This window comes from Balaenoptera ricei, chromosome X, assembly GCF_028023285.1.
Source record: "Balaenoptera ricei isolate mBalRic1 chromosome X, mBalRic1.hap2, whole genome shotgun sequence".
Lineage (NCBI taxonomy): Eukaryota > Metazoa > Chordata > Mammalia > Artiodactyla > Balaenopteridae > Balaenoptera > Balaenoptera ricei.
In genome coordinates, this window is record NC_082660.1 from 64,606,393 (window position 1) to 64,628,914 (window position 22,522).

The 22,522-nt window shown below is 46.6% G+C and overlaps 1 protein-coding gene across 3 annotated transcripts in view; it reads right to left on the minus strand.

The window, feature by feature from the left end:
- Positions 1-22,522, minus strand: part of HDAC8 (histone deacetylase 8) — a 240,597-nt gene that overhangs the window by 20,359 nt on the left and 197,716 nt on the right. The window contains exons 11-12 of one of the 3 annotated variants that reach the window (XM_059909937.1): positions 16,288-16,373; positions 4,971-5,076 (exon numbers count right to left, since the gene is read on the minus strand). In XM_059909937.1, coding sequence (XP_059765920.1) covers positions 4,971-5,076; positions 16,288-16,373 — 192 coding nt within the window. Of the gene's footprint in view, positions 1-4,970; positions 5,077-16,287; positions 16,374-22,522 lie in introns of those variants that run through there. The other 2 variants (XM_059909938.1, XM_059909940.1) reach the window with 2 other exon arrangements.

Sequence of the window (22,522 nt, forward strand, 5' to 3'; positions counted from 1 at the left end):
CCTAGGTCAGGGACCAGAATTTCAAATGTTGTCCATGGCTGATTTCCTCCCATTTCCAGAGAGACATCAGATTTCAGGTGCTTTGGATCAGCCACAAGGAAGGAGCCGGGTGTGTAGTACAAGGTGGGAGGGGTTTACCAGGGACGATTGGAAAAAGCAGATGATGAGTAGGCTTGATAGGGCAACACTGCAAAGAGAGGAGGGGCACTAGAAAGGCCAAACAGCCTGACTCCAAAGTCTCAATTCAGACAGACCCGGGTTCAAATGTCTGCTCCACTACCTATTAGCACAGTGTGTGGCACAGAGTAGGTGCTTAGTAATTCCTTGCTGAATGACTGAATAAAGGTGACCTTGGCCAAGTCATTTATGCTCTCTGAGACTCTCTGAATTCCTCATCTGTAAGATAAATAGTAGCTATTACTCTTATTATTTCTCCTGTGGTGTCTCTCCCCACACCCATATCAGTTTGCTGGCCCATCTCCCCAACCCTGCACCATAGAGGCTGCCATACTAAGCCTCCTTCATTAAGGGTCAGAAAGGGCAGATGGGCACAAGGTCTGCTCTTTCCTCTTGTGTCCTCCCCCCACCTCCTCCTCTCCTCCTGCTCCTTTCCTCCTGGTCCCATTTGTTTACTTTTCTAACTTAGGCAAACTTGGGGTAGAATCTGGGAACACAGAGCAAGTGTAGAAACCTCCAGTTACAACTGCAACACATACTCACATATACACAACTCACCTCCCCCTCCCCCTCCCCCACCAGGTCGGGCCTGGGCAGCAACATGAAGCTTTTGGCCCCCTAGGGACTTTTACTTGATTCAAATGTCATCAGTACCAGGGATTAGAAAACCTCTACCCCTGTTTCCCCATGCAGAGCTAGGCAGGCTCAGGGAGCTAGCTGCCTCTGGGGATTGATCACATCAGCACTGTTCCAACTCTGGAAGGTTCACTGTGAGCCAACTCCTCTGGAGTACGTCAACCAGAGAGGAAAGACAAACAAGTTTGAGCACATGAAGATGGTGCGAGGGTGATTTTACAGTAGTGGTCATGAGCTAGGCTGAGCGATCCACTCTGTAACCCACACTTCCTTGTGAACAATGACACATATCTTCAAGATTCATTGGCACGAGAAGAACGATTTGTGGGAGCAACACATAGCTTTTCTCTGTATAAAGCTAACAGCTTGAATGGACTCTCCATAGTTGTATTTTTGTCATTTTTCTCTCTTAGAAAGTCTAATGGGCAGTAAAGATGGGATAAGGTGAGGTCCAAATCTGCCTGTGCCTCCAGTCATCCTGTGGCATATGGAATGCATCTCTATACAATGAACTTCCTCAGGTTTCATCTCCAATAGGTTAAAAATCCCACCTTTTGTGCTCCTAAGGGATGTGAGAAAGAGAGAAAACCCAAGCTCAAAGGTTAAACAAATTCAACCAGATATGCTGGTGAAACTCCTTCCCATAGAGTGGAGCTTAATCTATCCACTCCCTCATTGCCATCCACCTCCCCCAAATAATCCTTGCCTCTGCCCCACTACCTTTGTTTTTAATGGGGGGTGGGAATGAGTGGGGGGAGGGAGGCACTGAGAGAAATGGCCAGCCTCACAGAGGCTTTATATGCAAGAACAAATGATAGTCTTGTAGGCAGGTTCAGGAAAATCTTTCAGAATGCAGAAAATTCAGCAGCCTTTCCACACTGACCATTGTCATGGCAACACACTATCTGATGGCAGCATGCGTCACCAGGCTGGAGGGGCACGGTCTCAGTATAGCAGGTTAGCCTGGCCATTTTTAGCAACATTTGGACTTCTTTCTAGCCTCATTTCTTCTAGGTTCAACTGAATTTCTTTTAGGTTCTGGACTTATGTGCTCTGCTCATTTGCATGGCTAGAACACAAGACTTTGTCAATATGAAAGGGATGGCTAAATGGAAAAATCTGAAGATTCCTAGTATTCTATAGCCATTCTACTTGCTGTCCTGGCTCCCCACCCACTCTCAGCCACCTAGTTTCTTTTCTTCTCCTCATCAATTCTTTCCTATACACAGCATTACCTCCCCCGCGCCCCCCCAACTGTGACTCATCTACCAACCCCTGCACTCTCATCATCTTCTTTTTATTGTTTTTCTATTTTCTCATTTTAATGTACAGCATCCTAGAATCTTAGGATTGGAAGGAACCTTGACAATAACCTAGTATAATCACCCTCCTCCAAATGCAGGAGTCTGTCTACGATATGACAGTCAAGTGACTGTCTTGTCTCTATTTGTATGTCTCCAGCAATAGAGACCTCATTCCTTTCTGGGCAGTCTGTTCCACTTTGGACAGCTCTAATCGTTAGAAAATTCTTCTTTCTCTTGAATGAAAATCTGCCTTTTAATAATATCTACACATGGATCCTAGATCTGTGCCCTGTGACCACATAGACTCTGTCTATGCCCTCTGCTCTGTGACAGCCTCTCAGAGATATAGGACCGCATCCCCCTGGGTCTTCTTTTCTCCAAAAGCCCAGCTCCTCCAACCAGACCTCTTGGAGCCTGGGGTCCAGTCCTCTCCCCATCCTAACTGACCTCCTGGAGTATATGCTCCTATTTGTCTCCAGTTCTTTTAAAGTGAGGTCGATACTGCATTAGCATCTCTGGAGGCCACCTTGCCCTGGTGACTCACACTGACGAAACTCCCTAACTCTCTTGCAGACAAAATGCTGCAAAGCCATGTTTCCCATCTTGTGTGTGTCCAGTTGCTTTTGAGGACCCAATTCCTAGTCCATATATTTTCTCCCAGTTTAATTTCATGGTGTTGCAGCCAGAATATTGCTTTAACCTATTAGGATCTTTTAAAAAATCTTGACTTCCATGTAACTTACATATCCTCTAAGATTTTCTATTATTATTATTACTATTTTTTAACCAACCCTCAAACTAATCTTTTATCTCAAGTCTTTTCAAAATTTATTCCTCTTTTGGGTTTCTTACATTTCCTAGTTCTCTTCCCTTTGAATTACCTTCCTTACGTCTTCTCTCACTTGTCATTTCCATTTCCTCAGTAGCAAGGTGTCACCAGTCTCTGGAGATAAGTGCCTGGGTATGTGTGCAGGAAAGCATGAGGGCATACAGATATCTGCACATACCTAGGTGTGAGCAAGTAGCTGCAGAGCCTTGTTTAGTTTCTCTGTTTCTATTGCTTTGTCTGTGCTTTACCAGGATTTAGAGACTGGATGAGGGGAAAATGGCAAGGTAGAAGGAAAAGGGGTAAGAGAAGTTGGTCCAGGATCTGAGAAGAGCAGTAGGAAACTAGGGTGGGAGCACGAGTGTTAATCGGGGCTGCAGCGCAGTGAGAAGGGCTGAAGAAGGGCCAGGAAAAGAAGGATTTTAAAGTCCTTAAAAAGGTTGGAGGAGGGAGGAGGGTTTGGTTAGGAAGTGAGGACTTCTGAGGCTGGTAGCCATTGAGAGGCCAGAGGGAGGTGGCTTGAAACTACAGGGTCAGGGAAAGGCTGAGGGATGTGGGACACCTGAGAGGGGCAATAAGCACTGCTATGAGCACAACCTTATGAGTCTATGACTCTTTTTTTTAAAAATTAATTTAATTTATTTATTTATGGCTGTGTTGGGTCTTCGTTTCTGTGCGAGGGCTTCCTCTAGTTGTGGCAAGTGGGGGCCACTCTTCATCGCGGTGCGCGGGCCTCTCACTATCGTGGCCTCACTTGTTGCGGACCATAGGCTCCAGATGCGCAGGCTCAGTAACTGTGGCTCACAGGCCCAGCTGCTCTGCGGCATGTGGGATCTTCCCAGACCAGGGCTCGAACCCATGTCCCCTGCATTGGCAGGCAGACTCTCAACCACTGCGCCACCAGGGAAGCCCAAGTCTATGACTCTTGAGCTTAGAAACTTTTCTCTGGTCAAAGGAGCCTGGGATGTGGAGTCCCTGCGTATGGACTCAGCTGTTGTCACAGACTTGGCTGTACTAGAGGACGGGGCCTTAATATCACCCTCGGCAAAGACCCCCAGGATACAACGTGTTCCCTCAGACTAACTCTGACGCAGAATAGGCCTCCCTTTCATGCTAGATTCTATTCCAATGAGGGAGTCAAAGTTAGGAGAACTGGTGCTATCTTGGTTGTTAGATGAATAAACATGGGAATTTCACTCTCCAGGATAGGCAATGTGATACCTTTGGCCTCTTAACTTTGCAAATAATTAGGATCCAAAAAAATATGCACACGTACACACATTCAATTAAACAGGAATGTGGGTGCCAAAACGACTTTTAAAAAATGGTAGATGAAGTGAGTTGAGTTGAGGAGCAGCAGCTGGGGTTGGGAGGGGGGCTCTACCAATAGTGTCCCCAAACAGCTAGTGGACAATGTGATCAAGAGGGCGATAACCTGATGACTGCCATTTTCCCTCTGTCCAGAGGCCACAGTAATTGGAGGCCAGCCTTAGGGAAGGGAAGGATAGGGCAGCAGCCCCGTCTCCAGTGCTCTAAGTGAGACTGGGGGACCCACTCCCAGGGCTTCAGAATCCCTGACTACTCATTGTGGGCTCACAGTCACTCGAGGCTCTACTGGACCAAGGAAACACATTGGAACAGAATGTCTGTGAGCACCCTTCACCCCTACTCCCAACCCCAAGTCTGAATTGACTTGATTTTCCCTCATCTTAGAGAGGATTTTACTGTTGCCCTTTTCAAAGGGAGAGTTCCAGGTCACACTTTAGAACTGGCTTTCCACTGGAGGTGCCTAAAGTTGAACCTTTTGTTCCCCTGAAGGTGACATTAGCTGGCCAAATGACAATCCCAGCCAGAGTGACCAGTGCGGAATTCCAACTACAAGCTCTCAGGCCAAGAAGAGGTTTCCCTTCCAAGTCGGTGTAAAGATTAGCCACCAAATGACAAATGGTATTGGGGGAAGCCCCCACTGATGGGTCACCACAAGCTGGGTGGAATGAGGAGGGCAGGACTCGAGGGGTGGCGCTCACCTTTGATGTAGTTGAGGATTTGCTGGACTCGGTGGGGCTCATTGCGGTCTGGCCGGCAGCTTGGCGTGATTTCCAGCACATAATCAGGACCATATGCTGTGAAAAACTGTAACGAAAAGGGAAAGGCCAAAAAACAAACTAAACCACAGAAAACCTCCAAACCAAACCACATACAAACAGAACAATCAAGAGAAATCCACCGCTACTGACAAGGTAAGGGAGGCCCAGGTGGGCAGGGCAGGAGGATGCAGCAGGAAACCGTTCCCCATTTTCAAACCTCCCGTGACAGTCCACTGTGAAATTCTTTGGCTTGGTGTTCAAGGTCCTCTCTGCTCACGTCTCAACTTTTCTCTCCAGCCACTCTATCCCCCTGTTCTCTAGCCACACTGGCCTGCTCCGGGCTCTCCCAAATGAGACCGGGCTTGGTTCCCCCCCCCCCCCGCCCCCACCCCCGAGGATCTTTGCCATTGCTCTTTCCTGGGGTCTGCAAAAGCCCTCCCCCAACCCCTGCTGCCTGTGAAAAACCTCCCCATCCTTCTAGGCACAGCTCAAATGTCACCTCCTTCACAAAGCTGTCCCTCATTCTCCACCAACCCCCAGAGTGTTCTGTTGGTACATCCCTTATGGCCCTTGTTCAACAAATCGACAGTGCTTGCCGGCATGTCACATACAGGTCACTGTGCCAGCTGCTGCAGGGGCTGTGAAGATGGACAAACCCTCCTCTGGGGTCCTCTGGGTGTTCCCAAGCACGTTCTACAGTGTGTAGAGATTTTTCAACAGCGACCTGATCTCCCTGCACTGGATTATCAACTCCTTGAAGGCAGGCAGCACCTGTGCCTTAGTCACCTCCTTGGTCCTCACAGACCAAGGCAGCTGCCTGTTAGTTTTGGTTGCCTTGAATTCCCTGACCTGGGAATGCCAAATGAGCCTGGTTTCTCTAGTTTTTCTTTCTCCGTAGTAGAGTTTATTTGTTTTTAAATTCAGGGAATCAAAATAAAGGTTTTTGGATTCTATTTCTAGTTCACTAGATGATTCCTTGTGACCTTTGGTAAGTCACAATATCTGATTCAGCTTCTCTATTAGGGCCCGCTTGGGGAAAAACACCCCATGACAAAGGGAATCATTCAATTGGGATAAGCCTTTGAATGGGAAATATGCAAAGCTACTATTTCTGTTTAGTTTTTAACAGAAATAGTATTTGTGCACACTCTCTGGAGAGAGAGCATATGGTCCTTAACATTATGTGCTTTCAATAGTGATATTGTTAGGTGGTAAGTAAGCCAGGGAAATTCAAATTCCATGGAAAAAAATGGTACAGAGGGCATGAGCAAAAGGGATCTTGGTATGTGTCATGAATTTGATGTCATCCAAAGAGCCTCTAAAAAAATAATCCAGGGTGATTGCCATTGCCACCAAATTATCCTTGTTAAGAGTCTGGATGTACATCTGGCACCATGGGAGAGGTTGTGGAACAATCTCTAGGGATTCTAACAGCGTCTTTGTGGAATCTATGGGAATAGTTTGATGGGGAGATGGCTTTTGCACATCCATGACAGAAGATTCCACACATCTAATTAAAAGAAAAATGACCAAGACTGTGCCAATGCTTATAATGCTTTTTTTTTTTTTTGGACTGAACTAAAAAGGAAAGAGGGGTCTAGTTCCTTCCTGCTGGGGTTATTACTTTCTGATGCCTGAAGCCCCGAATTCTGGAGATAGAAGGGGCCTTGAGTAGAGATCATCTTTACCACATCCATATATGGAATGGACAAGAGGGGTTACCTGGGGGACACATCCAGAAACTAACTCCCCCATTCTGATCAAAGAAACCTGAGAGGTTTGTATTTTTAGCCAAGGAGGGCCCCTCAGTCCAAGCCCGAGAACCTCGTGGGCTTGGCTCTGGAAGAGAAGGCTTCAAACAGGTGTGGCCCTCTCTCCTTGGACGGCCTCTCCTCCTCCAGAAGGTGTCAAGTAGTACACTCATTTCACGGGTATGGAAAGACGGGTTTAGGGAGAGCAATAGAAGAAAGGCAGCTGCAACGAAGAAGCCACTCTGGGGGACCCAAACCCCTAGCATCAAAGTGCTATAAAAATCAGAGTCAGGGGCCTCGCTGAGGTCTAGGAGGAGGGAATGTTCTGCCTCCATCTACGAAGATAACACTGCTGATCCTCTGTCAGCAAGGCATGTTGTGAGCTATCTGTTTCGGGCTGAGCGTCTGGAACAACGTGTCCTCATTGTGAGGGCCTGCCGCACGCTCAGCCGCGTTCTCTGGCTTTAGCCCCCTCTTGGGCCAAGAGCACATGGTTGCAAGACGGTCAGCTGGGGCCAGAACTGACTGCCACGTGAGAGCTCAGCTTGACTGGGATCAAGGCTCCTGTCCTGGCTGCATGAGCACCTGGCTTTAACTAACCCATAAATAACCCATTCTTTGCTGAAGCAGGCTGGCTGCAGGTAAGCGTGGGTTCCTAAACATCTCCCCACCTTTGCCAATCAAATATTATTCCCAGGTCCTGCTTATTCACACTATTCTTAGGCTAGGGGACCCAGATGATTTAAGAGAGTCCCTGTTTTGTGATCCAGTTCCACATGGCAGCTGACTGGTCCTAGCCTTGGGAGGCTCTGCTTGGAGCTGAGGGAAGTGACAGGCACCGGGAAGGCAGAGGCTGTATCTAAGGCAAAGGTGGTGCGGTGCCCTCTTCCCCTCTCTGGCTCTCTCGTGGTATTTCTGTTTCTGTGTTATATTATGCTTTTAGTTTTGCACTCGTTAACTCCTTTCTACGGGACCATGAACTCTGCAAAGGCAGAAACTTCTGTCGCATTCTCTTTGCGGAGCCTGTAGAGTTGAATTTCCTTCAACCTTTACATTAAAATTATGTTGAATTACATTAATTCACAAAAGGTTTAGCTGGCCGTTCAGTTAATTCTGTGGAATAATGCAAAGAGCCAATTTATGGCATGAACAGTTTTCTCGGCTCTTGAGGCAGCATGATGAGGCGGGAAGAGCCCCGGCCTTGGAGTTAGGCAGAGCTGGATTTTCATACCCGGATTGAGCTGTGTGCCTCAGGCGAGCTTCTTAATCTCTTTCAGTCATTGCTACCAGAGGAATGATAAATCCTGACCTGGCTGGGTTGTTAGGAATCACAGAGATAATATACATTAAAGGGCCGACCACAGGGCCCAGCACAGGGTAGGATGTCAGTACATGTGAATTCCCTTCTTCTGAGGCAAGAAGCTATTGCCTAACCAGTGCCTCACCCAGACCCTGGGGGATGTTGGGCCAAGCACTGGGGGCCCCCCACGATGCAGAAAGGAGAGCCTGTTCCTCCTGCCAGACAAAGCCCAGCAGCCCCAGTGGCTTCCCGCTTGTTTAAACCATGAGCTCCGCCTAGAGCCGGTGGAGAAACTGACTTCTCTCATAGTTTCCTGCCCTGCGCTCTGCCACTTGTTACTTACTGGCGAGGTGGAAAGGAAATCTGATCAATAAGACAAAGATGTTGGGATGGAGGGATTTGGCCAGCACTAGATATAGCTCAAAGCCCCACCCTGAAATTGCCCTCCAGTGTTGAAGAGGAAAGGAAACAGGCAAGCGGCAATGCCATTCCCAGACAGGTGGAGCAGGGTATGAAAGAGCCCAGCCGGCTGGCAAGTGCAAACGCTGGCTTTGATCTCAGCAAAGGAAGGAGGGAGGTGCTAACCCTTCTCCACCCCTTCCCCTTTTTCCTCAGCGCTCCTTTTGCTTTCTGGGTTTCCTTTTATGCGTGTTTGAGGGGAACATGGTAGCAGGAATGGGGCAAATGGAAAGGATGAGGTGGGGCTGAAGCATGGGAGTGGAAGGGAATAGTACTTGAGGGGAGCTGGTCCCTTCTCGACCCAAGAGTCAATGAATAAAGAAAGGAAAATAGCTCAGTCTTGCTCGGTTCAGGCCAGCTCAATGTGCCTTTCTTGCTCACTCCCCTCCAGCTCTTGCTCATGCAATGCAAACAGCATATGCTTAGATATTTGGTCAAGAAGATATTCAGAAGAAGCCTTAAGGTTGTTGTTATTCCTTCCTAATCCTATGTGGTCACAGGAAACCAAACCACAAACCCGGCACAGCCAATCCTTTTATCCTTCCTTCAACATTTATTAAGTACCTACTGACTAGGTGTCAGTAGGTACTTAATAGATACTTTATTAAGTACCTAACCTGATTAGGTTAGTCACTGGGGTGCAAAGATTGTAAGATATGCTTAGTAGGAGGGGTCAGTATGATGAGAACAGTATGATGAGAGGTATAACAATAATACTAAAGTCACAAGTAATGACAGTTAATGTTTTTTCTCTTTTTAAAAATTGAAGTATAGTTGATTTACAATGTTGTGTTAGTCTCTGATGTACAGCAAACTGATTCAGTTATACGTATATATGTATATATATATTCTTTTTCAGATTCTTTTCCCTTATAGATTATTACAAGATATTGAGTATAGTTCCCTGTGCTATACAGTAGGTCCTTGTTGGTTGTCTATTTTATATACAGTAGTGTGTATATGTTAATTCCAAACTCCTAATTTATCCCCCTCTTCCCCCTTTGGTGACCATAAGTTTGTTTTCTATGTCAATAACAGTTAACAGTTAATATTGATTAAAGGCTTCTTATGTGTCAGGCACTTAAAGTGTCTGCACACTTTTTATGGACTGACAATTCTCACAACCAACTCATATGGAGGTTCTAGAATTACTTCCATTTTAAGATGAGAATCTGAAGCACAGAATAGTCAGATAACTTGACAGAGGTCAAACAGCTAGCACGTGTGGTGTGAGATTTGAACCCAGGTCATTCTGGAGATCAGCACTACCCATAGGAGCCTCTAAACTACCCCAGAGGAAGTGACTGTGTAGGGCAGGGTCTGCAAAGGGGGCCTGGTGGGTGGGAGAGAGGCATTCCCAAGACAGCCTGGGCAAGAGCAGGGACTGTGGAATGGAACAGCATATTTAGCACAATTTGATGTTGCTCGAGGGTAGGGCATAAGGAGGATCAGGACACGAGTCTGGGGAGGCAGGATGAGTTTCACGGTAGGCGATGCGTGTTCCCCACACTAAGGCATTTGGCCTGATCCCAGACTAGAAGGTCCACGAAGGCAGAACACTCTTTTGCTCCCCACTGTCAGTGCCAGTTCCCAAAACAGTGCTTGTCCCTAGGAGGTGGCAAGTAACTATTTGTGGCATAAGTGAATGGAAACTTGGGGGAGCTTGGAAATGAGGGGATGAACAGGCCAGCTGGGCACTTGATAAGACTCAATGGCTACAGTGTAGAGAATGGAATGGAATTTGAGGGGAGGAATGCAAATAGGGAGGCCAGTGACAAGGTTGGTGCTAGAGCCATGTTGAGTGGTAATAGGGCCTGAGCCAGAACAGTTGTGGGAGGAACAGAGAGTGAAAAACTTAAAAGATAGCATCAATAGGACTAAACAATGAGTTGGATGTGGGAAGTAAGGAAGAAGAGAGAGTCAAGGATTTGCCACTGTGTAGGAGGTACAGTGACAGGGTGAGGAATACAAGCAGAGGACAAGGGTTTGTGGTGGGGTGTAGATGTGTGAGGGGGGTTCAACGGGGAGCGTGTTTAGGGTCAGAATCGTGATGATACAGTGGCCTGTAATTCAGGCGAGAGGTTGGCCCTAAGATACAGAATATTTGTTATAGATTTGGGAGTTATCAATGACATAAAGGAATTGGATGAGAATTGCCAAGGAATTGCCTTGGCCGGCATGGGAGGCTTCCTACAGAGTAAGAGAAGAGAAGAGAGGCGAGGAAAGAATCATGGGGAACAGCCAACACTTCAGAGGTGGACAGAGGGAGAGGAAACAGTTCTGGTGACGATTTGAGATGTTACAGAAAGGTGAAATAAAAGGAGGGTGGTCTTCCGATTTGTCCATGGGAAGATCTTTGCTGCAGCAAAGTCAGTGGAGGGTGTGGACAAGGCCTGACTGGAGGGGGCTGAAGAGTTGATGGGAAGAAGTGGAGGTAAGAATGATGGGGACTTCCCTGGTGGTCTAGTGGTTAAGACTCCACCCTTCTAATGCAGTGGGTTTGGGTTCGATCCCTGGTGAGGGGACTAGGATCTCTCATGCCATGCGGTGCGGCCAAAAAATATAAATAAATAAAAATTAAAAAAAAAAAAGAATGACGGTAAGAATACACACATACACTCTCCTTTTTTTAAGAGTTTGGTACAGGGGTGGGACTGGAGTAGGGTGGTATTTTAAGATGGGAGGGTCTTAAAAGTATATTTATAGGCTGAGGGGAAGAGCCCACAGGATGGGAGTCAGAGGCAGCCTGATAGGGATTTCGAGTTGTTTATATCTGTCTTTCTAGCTCCTTAGCCAGAGTGCCACAAGGGAAGAATACTGTTGTATTCATATTTCTATTACCTACAGCTCTTAGCATAGCACTTGGAAAATAATAGGTACTCAATTCGTGTTTGTTGAAGGAATGAAATTCTGAAGACATGCACATCCAGTAGGGAGAATCAGGATCTTGAAGGATGGGCGATTGCAAATAGGCAGGGATGGGGTGGGGTTGGAGGGTAGTTAGTGGAGGCAGGACAAGTCTGGGAAGTTGGCTAAAGTTCTAGAAGGAGAGCAAGGGAAGCCTTGAACCCCAGGTTGAGGAGACAGGACTTGATGTGACAGGCATATCAGGACTAGAGCTGTGCCTTAGGACACCTGGGAGCAGTATACAAAGGCTGGGTGACCAGTGTGGAGGCCACTGCCATAGTTCAAGGGGGAGATAGCAAGGGCTTGAACAAGAGTGATTATTGTGGGGATGGAGAGGATGGGAAAGAGACATTGTGAAGGTAGACTTCCGAGGACTTTGGTAAGTGGTTGGCTGTGGAGGAAAGAGAGCAGGGGAGGTCAAAGTTGACTCCTAGGTTTTGAGTCGGGGTAAGTAGGAGAATCAATGCCACTGATAGAGCTGAGCTAAAGTAGCAGGAAGAGCTAGTCTGGCTCAGGGAAGGGGATGGGCTTGGGTTTCGTGGGTTTGAGATGACAGTAGGATATGTGGGTCACTACGTCTAGCAGGCAGCTGGAGATGTGATGATGGTGTGTGGAAGTGAGGTCATGGCTGAGGACTAATGTAGTAGGGGGATAAAAGGAGCCAGTGACTAGGCAGAAAAAGAGCAACCAGAGAAGAAGAAACAGAATGGTAAAGTAAAATCTCTTAGAGCCTTAGGGATGACATTCAGCATGAGAAAAATGCCTAAAGGAATACACTTGCCACACTGGCAATAGACTCCTGTGGCTAAACTAACATACCTCCCTCCTAGTCAGTATAAAAAGCCAGCCCCCTTTTTATAATACTCCAAAAAGCTCTCAAAATTTTTATTGCTAACTCAAGGTTTACCTTTTCCTAGAAGTTAGACTTGATCCTATCAGGGTAAGCCCAAGGTTGATGCCAATCCCTCTTACAGACCCCTGAGGCTTTGCTCTTGTTATCAGCTAGGGAGGTCGTGCTGGTGATTGTGATGTGGGCCCTGGCCAGGAAGAGCATTTCTTGTCTTGACTCATCCTGGGAACAGAACTCATCACAACAAGAGTGACAGAGCATCAGCACTTTGAACCATAACATGGTCTTGTAAGTTGCTTCTCAACCTTTCTTATGTCACCAATTACTCCATCAAAGAACCTGGGCCCAACCATGATGGAAACAAAAAAGCCCTCTTTTCCCCAGAAAAACATTTCTATTTACAGGAAATTCAGTTATTATATATATCATTTATGGTACATTTTAAGGACACAAAATTGCAGTGGTATTATTGGGAGTAAATTTTATTGCCATGGCTTTACAACACAAACAAACAAAAATAATAATCCCGTTAGTCGTTGGACTGAACTGGCAGGAAGCAGCACATCAAAGGCGATTGCTTGTAGGCAGGGGAACGGGGAATTAGGATTGTCCAGAGCATGACCAAGAGGTCAGGGAGATGTGGGCTATTGGAGACAAGATGTTACATGTGGAGTGGACACGAGGATGGAAACCCAGCACCCCATCTAGACTGCGTCTGTATCCCACCTGTGGAGCTCATCTCACAACTTGAACAGGGTCCCTACTTAAGAAGTGCTTCATGGTGAGGCTCATACACCAGTGCCAAGAACTGTTTGAATGAATGAATAAGGCATGGAAATAGTTTCATTATCCAAAAGTTTTAATGGTATTTTAACTATTGGTATAAAAAATTTTATTAAGCAAAATAATCAGGTAAACCTGGGAACTGTTAGCTTATTTGAGCACCGAATATATTTAAACGAAGAATATGGCCAGTATTAACTAGTCTTATCTCATTAGCTAAAGTACTTAGAGGCTTCATGAACACACACACATATATAGCCCTTTAGTGTATTGTGTATTCAGTAAGGTTCCTATGTTAGTTAACCCACAGTAGTGTGTGTGTGTGTGTGTGTGTGTGTGTGTACACGCACATGTTCTATTAGGTGCTGAACATTATTCTAGGTCCTTGAGGGGAAGCTGAGTACAAAAAAAGAATAAGGTCTGGTGACTGCTCTTGAGGAGATGAAAATCCCAATGAGAAAGATAATTACAGGAAGGGCAGAGGAATAAATCTAAGCTTAACTGTGTGGTACTGGCTAGAGTACAGTAAACTGTCCTCACACGTGTGGGGCACTGGACAAGTGAGGTGACTTGTAGAAGATCACAGTGCTAAAGTAACAGATGTGAACTTGAACCCATGGCTTAGGACTTTCAGTCCAGTGGGCTTTCCATTACACCACGAAGCAAAAAGCATAGTGGTTAAAGAATGAGATTCCTGGAGTCATAGGGGATGAGCCCTAAATCCTTGCTCCACCATGTACTAGCTGTGTGACCTTAGGCAAGTTACTTAACTGTTCTGTGCCCTGGTTTTCTTTGTAAAATGGGGATAATAACAGAAGGTACTTGTAGAGTTGTTGTGACAGTAAGTTAATTCATGTAAAGCACACAGAGCAGTGCCTGGAGCATAGTAAGTGCTCAGTAAATGTTATTATTAAATGATAGATATTATTATTATTATTTATTGTGCTTTATCAACTGTACAAAGAAACAGGAGTTCTACATATAATGGACAGTAGCAAAACTGGATTTCTTTACTAATGTCCATTCAGAGTGAATGAGGGCGAACTTGTGAAGAGCTTACCCTGTATTCCAAAACTCTGAAGCCAGAAAGAGGGTAGAGAGAACAAGAAGAGAAGGATCCAAATGAATGAGACTAGGAAAAATGGGAGAGGACTTCTCTGGTGGTCCAGTGGACTCCACGCTTCCAATGCAGGGGATGTGGGTTCGATCCCTGGTCAGGGAACTAAGATCCCACATGCCGCACAGCCAAAAAAAATAAAAAGCAAATAGCAAAAAAAAAAAAAAAAGAGAGAAAGAAAAATGGAAGAGAGGAGGAGGGAATGAGAACTTGGAAGTGGCAGGAAAGAGGCAGGGGGACAGAGGTGATAGAAAGGAGAGGAGATAAAAACGTGTGTATGGGGTAAATTGGCAAGGAAGGGAAGGAGGCACAGAGGAGGTGGCAGAGAACACAAGGGCAGGGTGGCTGCCACTTCACTAGGGGGACTCCCTGCAGGCCAAGGCTTTCCTTCAGGGTGTGGTTTCAAGGGGTTTGGGGGAAGGGCCCTGGCCAAGACTAATATCTTCCCCACATTACGGCTGATCCTCAAATTTCCACTATTAGAGAGAATTCCTCCTTCATAAATATGTTCAGGGCCAACTCTGGTTATACCATATGTCTCTGTTGATCAAATGAATATTTTGGAAACAAGCCTACACACAAAGCTTTTTTACATCAATTTTTCCTTTAGCCAAGGGTGGGGATAGAAGAAGGAAGAGTACAGGGATATTGCTTTACCTGGCTTGCTGCTGGACAAGTACTAAGATGACCTTAAGAAAATGGATTCTGGGACTTCCCTGGGGTCCAGCGGTTAAGATTCCGCGCTTCCACTGCAGGGGGCGCAGGTTCGATCCCTGGTCGGGGAGCTAAGATCCTGCATGCCGCGGGGTGCGGCCTTAAAAAAAAAAAAAAAAAAAGAAATGGATTCTACTAGAGGATTGTAAGTGCTGCCTTGGCCTGATCCTTACACTACTTCAAGCAACTGCCCTCTCTGTTCCTTCACTGCTAAACTTCTTAAGATCTCTTTATTCTTCAGCACCTTGACCTCTTCATTTCTCAGACACTTCAACACGCTGCTGTCTGAATTCTTCCCCCGCACCTCCACTGAACTGTTTTCTAGAAGGATGGCAAAGAGATTTTAGCTTGTTGGCAACTCTGATTGATTGGTAGTAGCTGCTTGGGGGTACTATGTTGAGAAGGATTCTGAGACTGTGTCTAGGTTCAGCAGGAAAATGTGCCCAAATCAGTTTGTCAAGTAATTCATGGGAATACATGGTAGGCAGGGTGGGGGCTGGAGGGATATAGTCATATGTGCCCTATATTTGCTATTCCTGCCTTAGGAGACCAAGAGTGACCCCCTACTTACCCAACCTAATGTCTTCTTTTCAGTGATCGCTCACCCTATTTGATCTCTCTGCAGCACCTGTCATCAACTACTGCCTCATCTTTGGCACTGTCTTCTCTCTCATCACCACTCCTCTCTCTGTTCCTTGTCAGTCTCCTTCCCTGGATCATTTTCCTTTACCTATCTCTTAAATGTAGGTGCCCTCAGGTTGTCCTCTCAGCTCTTTTCTCTCTCTCTGCAAGAGTTTACACTCTCTGCTGTGGTTTAAATCACTTCCATGCAGAGATCCTAAATTTCTGGGTTCAGTGTTTATCCCTGGCCTCTGACTTGAATTTATAATTGTCCGCTGGACATTTCTACCTGGAAAACTTGAATTCTTGGTACTTGATGCTTACTGTGTTCTAAGTTGAGCTAATTCAGTATACGTCCTTCAAAGAGAATGTTCATCTTCTCTTTTTGTTGACTCAGCACCGTAGGTGAGACCCATCATACAATAAGCTACTCAGAAAAGATTTGAATTTATGACCCTGAATGGATCAGTGTGCTTATGTTTTGTTTAGAGGCACTGGATTTTGTGCTTTCAAAATACCCCAAATGATATGGGATTAGGGGATAGAGGTTAGGGGATCTCTGTCTCTGGGAGATATTCCCATTGTTTGATGAACAATGATTTTTCTTCTTGTCATTTGTCAGATGAAGAAAAACATATCTCACTGGGTGCAAGAAGATAGAAAGAGGCATAGGGTACTCCCAAGACTGGCATTATCTCTAAGGGGACAGCCAGACAGCACGCAATATGCTTGGGGTATTATTTGAAAACACTCACTGGTTGTCTTCTGAGGCAGGATGCAGGGCGGGGAGATGAGAGACAATGATGAAGCAGACAATCCCTGGCCTTGAGGAGCTTGCAGTCTAGTAGAGAAGGCAGAGAGGTGCAGGAAGAACTATGATGAGATGAACATTACAGGTGAGTCATTTCTCTGGAGCTATGGGAACTCAAGTGGGAATTCTGAGTGTGGGGCTGGGTGATGCATGATGGGAAGCAACTGAACTGGCCTAGAAGGATGAATGAGATTTAAATAGGAAGGGAGAAAAGGTAAGAAAGGCAGAAGGAGCAGAATGAAGACAATGAAGATAAATTCTAAACAAGTCATCAAAAATTAATTTATGAGAAAGAACAGAGTACAGGGTCATAAGTAGCACCAGCACAGCTCTGTAAGCAACTTTCTTGTCTTCAATGAATAGCACATCCTTCCTTTGTGATGGACAATGATAGGTTGATGGGCTTGGCAGAGGCAGGGAAAAGTCATGGATGGGCTTGATATTCTATCAGAGTAGGATTTCTCTCTGATATATCCATCACAGTGGTTACTTGGGAGCAAATCAGAGTTGAACTTGCTTAGATCCTATTGATTCATTTGTTCCCTCATTCGCTTGATACCAATGTCTCCCAAGGACTCCCGTGTACCAGGCTCTGGGTGCGAAGAGATGACTGAGACTCAGCCCCTGCCCCCAAGGACTGGATGGGGAGGCAGCTGTGCAAACAAGCAGTTCTAACACTCTGCGGTAAGTGCCGTAATAGACGTGCAGGCAAGAGCTCCTGGAGTCCAGAGGGAAGATAAAGCAAAGCTGTGCTCTCTGAGTCAGCCTCTAACCGATTTCCCTGTCTCCCCTCCCTCCCTGAGTTTTCCGTCCGAAATTCAGATCTGATCATGTCATTCCCCCTGCTTAAAAACCGTGGTTGTCTCCCCACGTACTGTAGGACCCAGTCCAAACTCCCAAGCAGGACATACAAAGGCCTTCAGTCTGGCGCAACTGACTCCTCCAGTCTTATCTCACACCATGGGCCAGGCTCTGGCCTCTACACTGTAGCAACACTGCACTGGAGTGTCTCTCCTACTCCTCTTTATCTGGTCAACTCTTCTGCTTCCCTTGCGCCCCTGCTAAATGTTGCTTCTCGGCTGCACTGGCCCCAACTCCCCCTGATGGAGTAAGTTCCTCCTCTGCGTTCCCACAGCTTGCTGTTGACGTCTCTATTCTAGCACTTATCACACCATAGTGTAATTGTTTGTCTATGTGCCCATCTCCCCCACCAGGCCATGTTCTTCTCAAGGTTGGGAACTGGGCATTATTCTTTTCCTTATCCTTGAGATTTCGTCCGGGCCTGGCATATGGTAGGTGCTCCATCCATCTTGGCTGAGTGAATGAATGACTCTGACACTGGCCACTTGGGTCTGGTCATTGTCAGCAGCTAGCATTACTTAACATGAGAGATACCTAAAAAAATGAGGGGCAGCCAGAGTAGCTGAAAAACAGGCGGCTCTAGTCACATCATGAAAAAAACAAGAGACGGAGGAGACAATGCTCCCACTCAGGCTTTAACTGATGACTCTCCCTTCTGAGCAGCCCCTTCTTGTCTGCTCTCCCGTTCACTTTCAAAAACCCAGTGATTGAAATGATTCTAATTATTCATGGTCGGTCGGTGGCATATCCAGGAAACAGTTTACAAGCAATTAAAATACGCCAAAATAGATTTATGCAGGTTGAACCTGATCCTGCTGGTAAAAAGGGAGTAAATGACTTACATCTTGGAGGGGTATTTGCTTCCTGAGGCTGCTCTTTATCGGTCTTTACTGTACTAGCTTGGGGCTAACACGGCAAACATCTGGAGGTCCTTCTTAAGGTGAGTGTGCAGCGAACGGTGCAGGGAGCGTGTAGACTGCATGCATGATGGCAGCTAGCTGTCCTGTAAATGTGGGAGCGCTGCCTCTGCCCACATTCCCCCCCCCCGCCTCCCTCCACCATGGGGGGAGGATGGCTCAGCAGCAGGTAGCTCCTGGTAGTAGGAAAGCTCCCAGCACCGTGATCATGACGATTCCAATAACATTGGAACCAATTGGAATCATTTAACCCCACAAGGTTCAATCTCCTGGTTGGTAAAATAGGGACACAGATCTCCACCCTCCCAACTTTAAAGGGTTGTTTATGAGGATCAATGGAAGAAGTGTTGTGAAAAGCTCTAGAGGCTACAGAAATGGCGGCGGGGGGTCACTTTCATTACAAAAACTCTAACTCATGGGCCCTTTCAATGTTCTAGGAGTGGCTAATGCCCATCAGCAGATTAGTAAAGGTGTACCGGGGCAAGTCCCCTAATAGTTTACTTAAGAGTCCACACAAGAACTATTCATTACCTTGCTATGTTCAAACCAAGTGTTTTAATGTCCCTCTAATGAAGACAGCAGTCAGCAGCTAAGCAAACAGGCCATTTGGTTGAGAATAGACATGGGGCAGCAGAGGCCTAGCACATGGAGTCCAGGTGTCTCCAGAGATTTTGTGCCATCCCTCCCCATGGCAGGCAGGCTCTGCTTCCTTGGGATTGACTCTAGGGAAAAACGGCCTCCTTTTGCTGCTCCGAGAAACCTAGAACATATAGCTAAGCCATTCAGTGGGCCAGTGTGATTGGTGCAAAATTTAGAATGAACAAATTGAAATGGCATATTTCAGCACCAGCTTTTGAGCTAAGTGCAGAGGGACTGCAGAAAGGCCAAAAGCTGGCACAGAAGCAGAGGCGGGGGTGGTGGTGGGGTGGGGAAGCAAAGGCCATGGAAAATCAGTAAACTGGAGTGATAGTTTACCCGGAAGTCTAACTTTAAATTATTAAGCCCTTGAGATACCGTAATGGAAAGTTATATAGCTTACATCTGCAAAAGGATCCTGGGTTTCTTCATGCTCTGTCACACCTCCCTGCCTTTCCACTCACCATTCCTTGTGCAGAGAATGCCCGGCCCTCCCTTCTTACTCATCTTTCAAGACCCAGCTCCAATGTAACCTCTTTGAAGTCTTTGCCGACTCCCCAAAAGCGAGATCCTTGCTCCCTCGTCTGTGCCGTCACAAGGTCTTTTACAGCCCTAAGGCCCACTCTGACACATTTGTTTACACACCCTTCTTCCCCATTCAGCCAGGAGCATAGCTCTCAGAAGCAAGAACCAGATGGTAGCTTTACCTAGCACAGAGCAGGGACAAAGATGGGCCTCACTCAAGGCCAGCTGAATGAATGAGCATTTGAGCATACGTGAGCCGGCCACATTTATCAGGTCTGCAGAGGACCCAAAGGGAAGGCTCATTAGGCAATGATTTGATATGGTAGATATGCTTCTTCCACACTGGTTTACCTGATTAGTGACTGCCTCGGTGCTGGCAAGCAGCAAGAAACCTGCCGGCAGAGGCAGCCTGACAATGTACCGATGAGGCAAGGTCTGGTCCTGGCTATTAGCTTGGTTCCCACAACTTGCAAACGTGAGCTGGAAAAGTGCTGCCCTCCCCCCCACTCAACTCTCAGGTGCCTGCTTCTCAAGAAGTTGCCCAGCAGCACAGACAGCATCATCTCGTACATCTGAAAATTGAAAATGCATCTATTACCAGAGAGGAAGGCCTAATGGACAGAGCCTGACCCAGCCTCGGCTCCCACGGAAGCTCCGGCTCGGCAGCCACAGCCTCCGGTTCTCCTTCTGGTTCTGCTAATGATGAACTCGATGACTTTGGACACATTGGCTCGTCTCACATTCTCCATTCCCCCCAGTGGGCAGAATAATGAAGATGTTGCATGGATTGAGTCAATAAGAAGCCTGACTGAGATCCCTGTGGACGGGGGAAGCAGCAGTTGATGCTGGCCGAGCCTGCAGAGTTCTGTTGTTTTCGATATTTCTGTTTGTAAGTGAATCATTCTGCCTCGAGCCCAGATGTGCAGCCCGTGGAGAGGAAGAGAGGAAGGGCAGGCGGGCGGGCACCTCCGGCCTAAGCTGCAGCAGTCAGAGCACACGGAAGTGGATGGGACTGGACGGGACAGGATGGGATGGGACGGGATGGGAGGGACAGGACAGGACGGGAAGGGATGCTCAGCTGCTGGCTTGCCAACAGCTGGTCCCCTGTTCCCTGATAGGGACCAGGAGCAATAAGCTCTGAAGGCTGTGTATACTGAAGCAGTTTTGTATTGAAATCAAATCAAACTCATGGCAAAGTCAATCTGACACATCTTTAATGATAAACATAATGATTATTGTGCTGTACTGTGATTAGGCATAATGGTAAGCAGCTCTCAGGAATGACTGCAATTACGATTACTTTTACACGGCTGAACCAAATATTTCTGAGGTCTGCCAGGATGGGGGTGGGGACTGGGGGCTCTGGATAGGAGGCAGAGCAGAAATCTAGTTGCAAGGCATTTCTCTGGTTCTCCCCTTCCCATCCCACCCTGAGGCAACAATCCCTCCATCCCTTATTGGGAAACAGAAAAAAGATCTGATGAGGGGTTTGGATGGCTAGCTCCTTTCTCCAGCCAGGGAGAGGCCACACTGAAGTTCCTAGGGTTAGAGAATCTGGAATGTTCAGAGGTGCTTTGAGGTGATTTCCCATGAGGCCTGAAATTCTACCAAGTGGCCTTAAGCCTAAATAGTATATGCCTAATGTGTAAACCATGTTTGGATCCTGGTTTGAACAAGTACATGCAGAAAGGTATTTTTGAGACAACTGAGTAAAACTTAACAGTGACTGGTATTAGATGGCATTAAGGAATTATTAATTTGTCAGCTTTGATCATGGTATTGTGGTTATTTAAGAAAAGGTCCTTATCTGTTGGAGAAACTTACTGAAATATTTATAGTCCAGCAACTGTGGAATGGTATGTCCCTGGGATTTTCTTTCAAATACTTCAAGAAAAAAATGAGGAATAGAAGAAATAAGAAGGGTAGAACGTTGATAATTGTTGAAGCTGGGTGATGGGTACATGTGGGTTCATCATACTCTTGTCTCTGCTGTGTATATATTTGAAAGCTTCCATAACAAAAAGTTAAAAAAGTCATATACCCTAGACTGCTCTGACAGTGATTCATACATTAGTGAAAATTAGTTTGATCTTGCTAACAACACCTAGTAGATGCAGACAGATCTCAGGACTGGGATTTGGGATGGGCAGAGCCAGGAGGGTGGGCAGTTTGGAGCATGGGCCACCGTCAGGGAGTGCAAAGTCCTGGCTGGGGTGGAGAAAGGTGTGTGAGGGAAGAGGAAATTTGAATGGTCAGGGGACAGTCTGAAAGTTCTGGGAGAGAAGGCAGGAAGTGTAGGAAGAGAGGAGACAGAGTGTAATAGGGGCTCATGTCCACCACCTGTTAGGTCCCCTCTAGTCTGTAAGCTCCTAGATGTTGAGTCTGTATCGTAATGCTCTCTGTCTTACCTAGAGCCCCCAGGACATGAGTTTCTTCATTTTATTTCACTCATTCCCTTGAGAATATTTATTGCGTGCCTACAATAGCCAGGCAATACAAACATGTGCCTGTGGTAGGCAAAGGAGATGGAGCAGAGAACAAACGTGAACAAAACCAAGTCCCAGTCCTCAGGGAGCTCACATCCCAGTGGGAAGAGGCACAGTAAATAAACAGCAAGGATGTATGTCAGATGGTGATACGTGTGGCAAAGAAAATAATGTCGGGTAAGGTGGAGAGGGAATGCTGAGTAGTTGCTCAAGGCCAAACTTGCATGGCGCTTAGGCCCTTATGAGCTTTTCCAGGTCCCCCCTGCAGCCTGGCTTTTGGTCATGTTGGACCCTGTGCCTGGGGGTTTTGCCAAGGGCTCCTGGGCCTCTCGGCCTGTGTATACACTTTAACCTCATTCTTGACTTAATTGTCCCCTCCTACTCCTGATTACCCCACATTCCTCTCTAGGTAGCACTTCCTCCAGGAAGCTCTCACAGGTCCTTCCTTCCTCCCACCTCCACACTCTTCCCTTGGTCTTCTCCACTTCCACAGCATCCTTTAATGAATCTCTGCTACAGCCCTTACCATCTGGATTATGATTCTCTTCCCGACTAGACTTTGTGCTCCTTGAGGACAGAGAATCCGTCTTTTTTTTTTTTTTTAACATCTTCATTGGAGTATAATTGCTTTACAGTGGTGTGTTAGTTTCTGCTTTATAACAAAGTGAATCAGTTATACATATACATATGTTCCCATATCTCTTCCCTCTTGCGTCTCCCTCCCTCCCACCCTCCCTATCCCACCCCTCTAGGT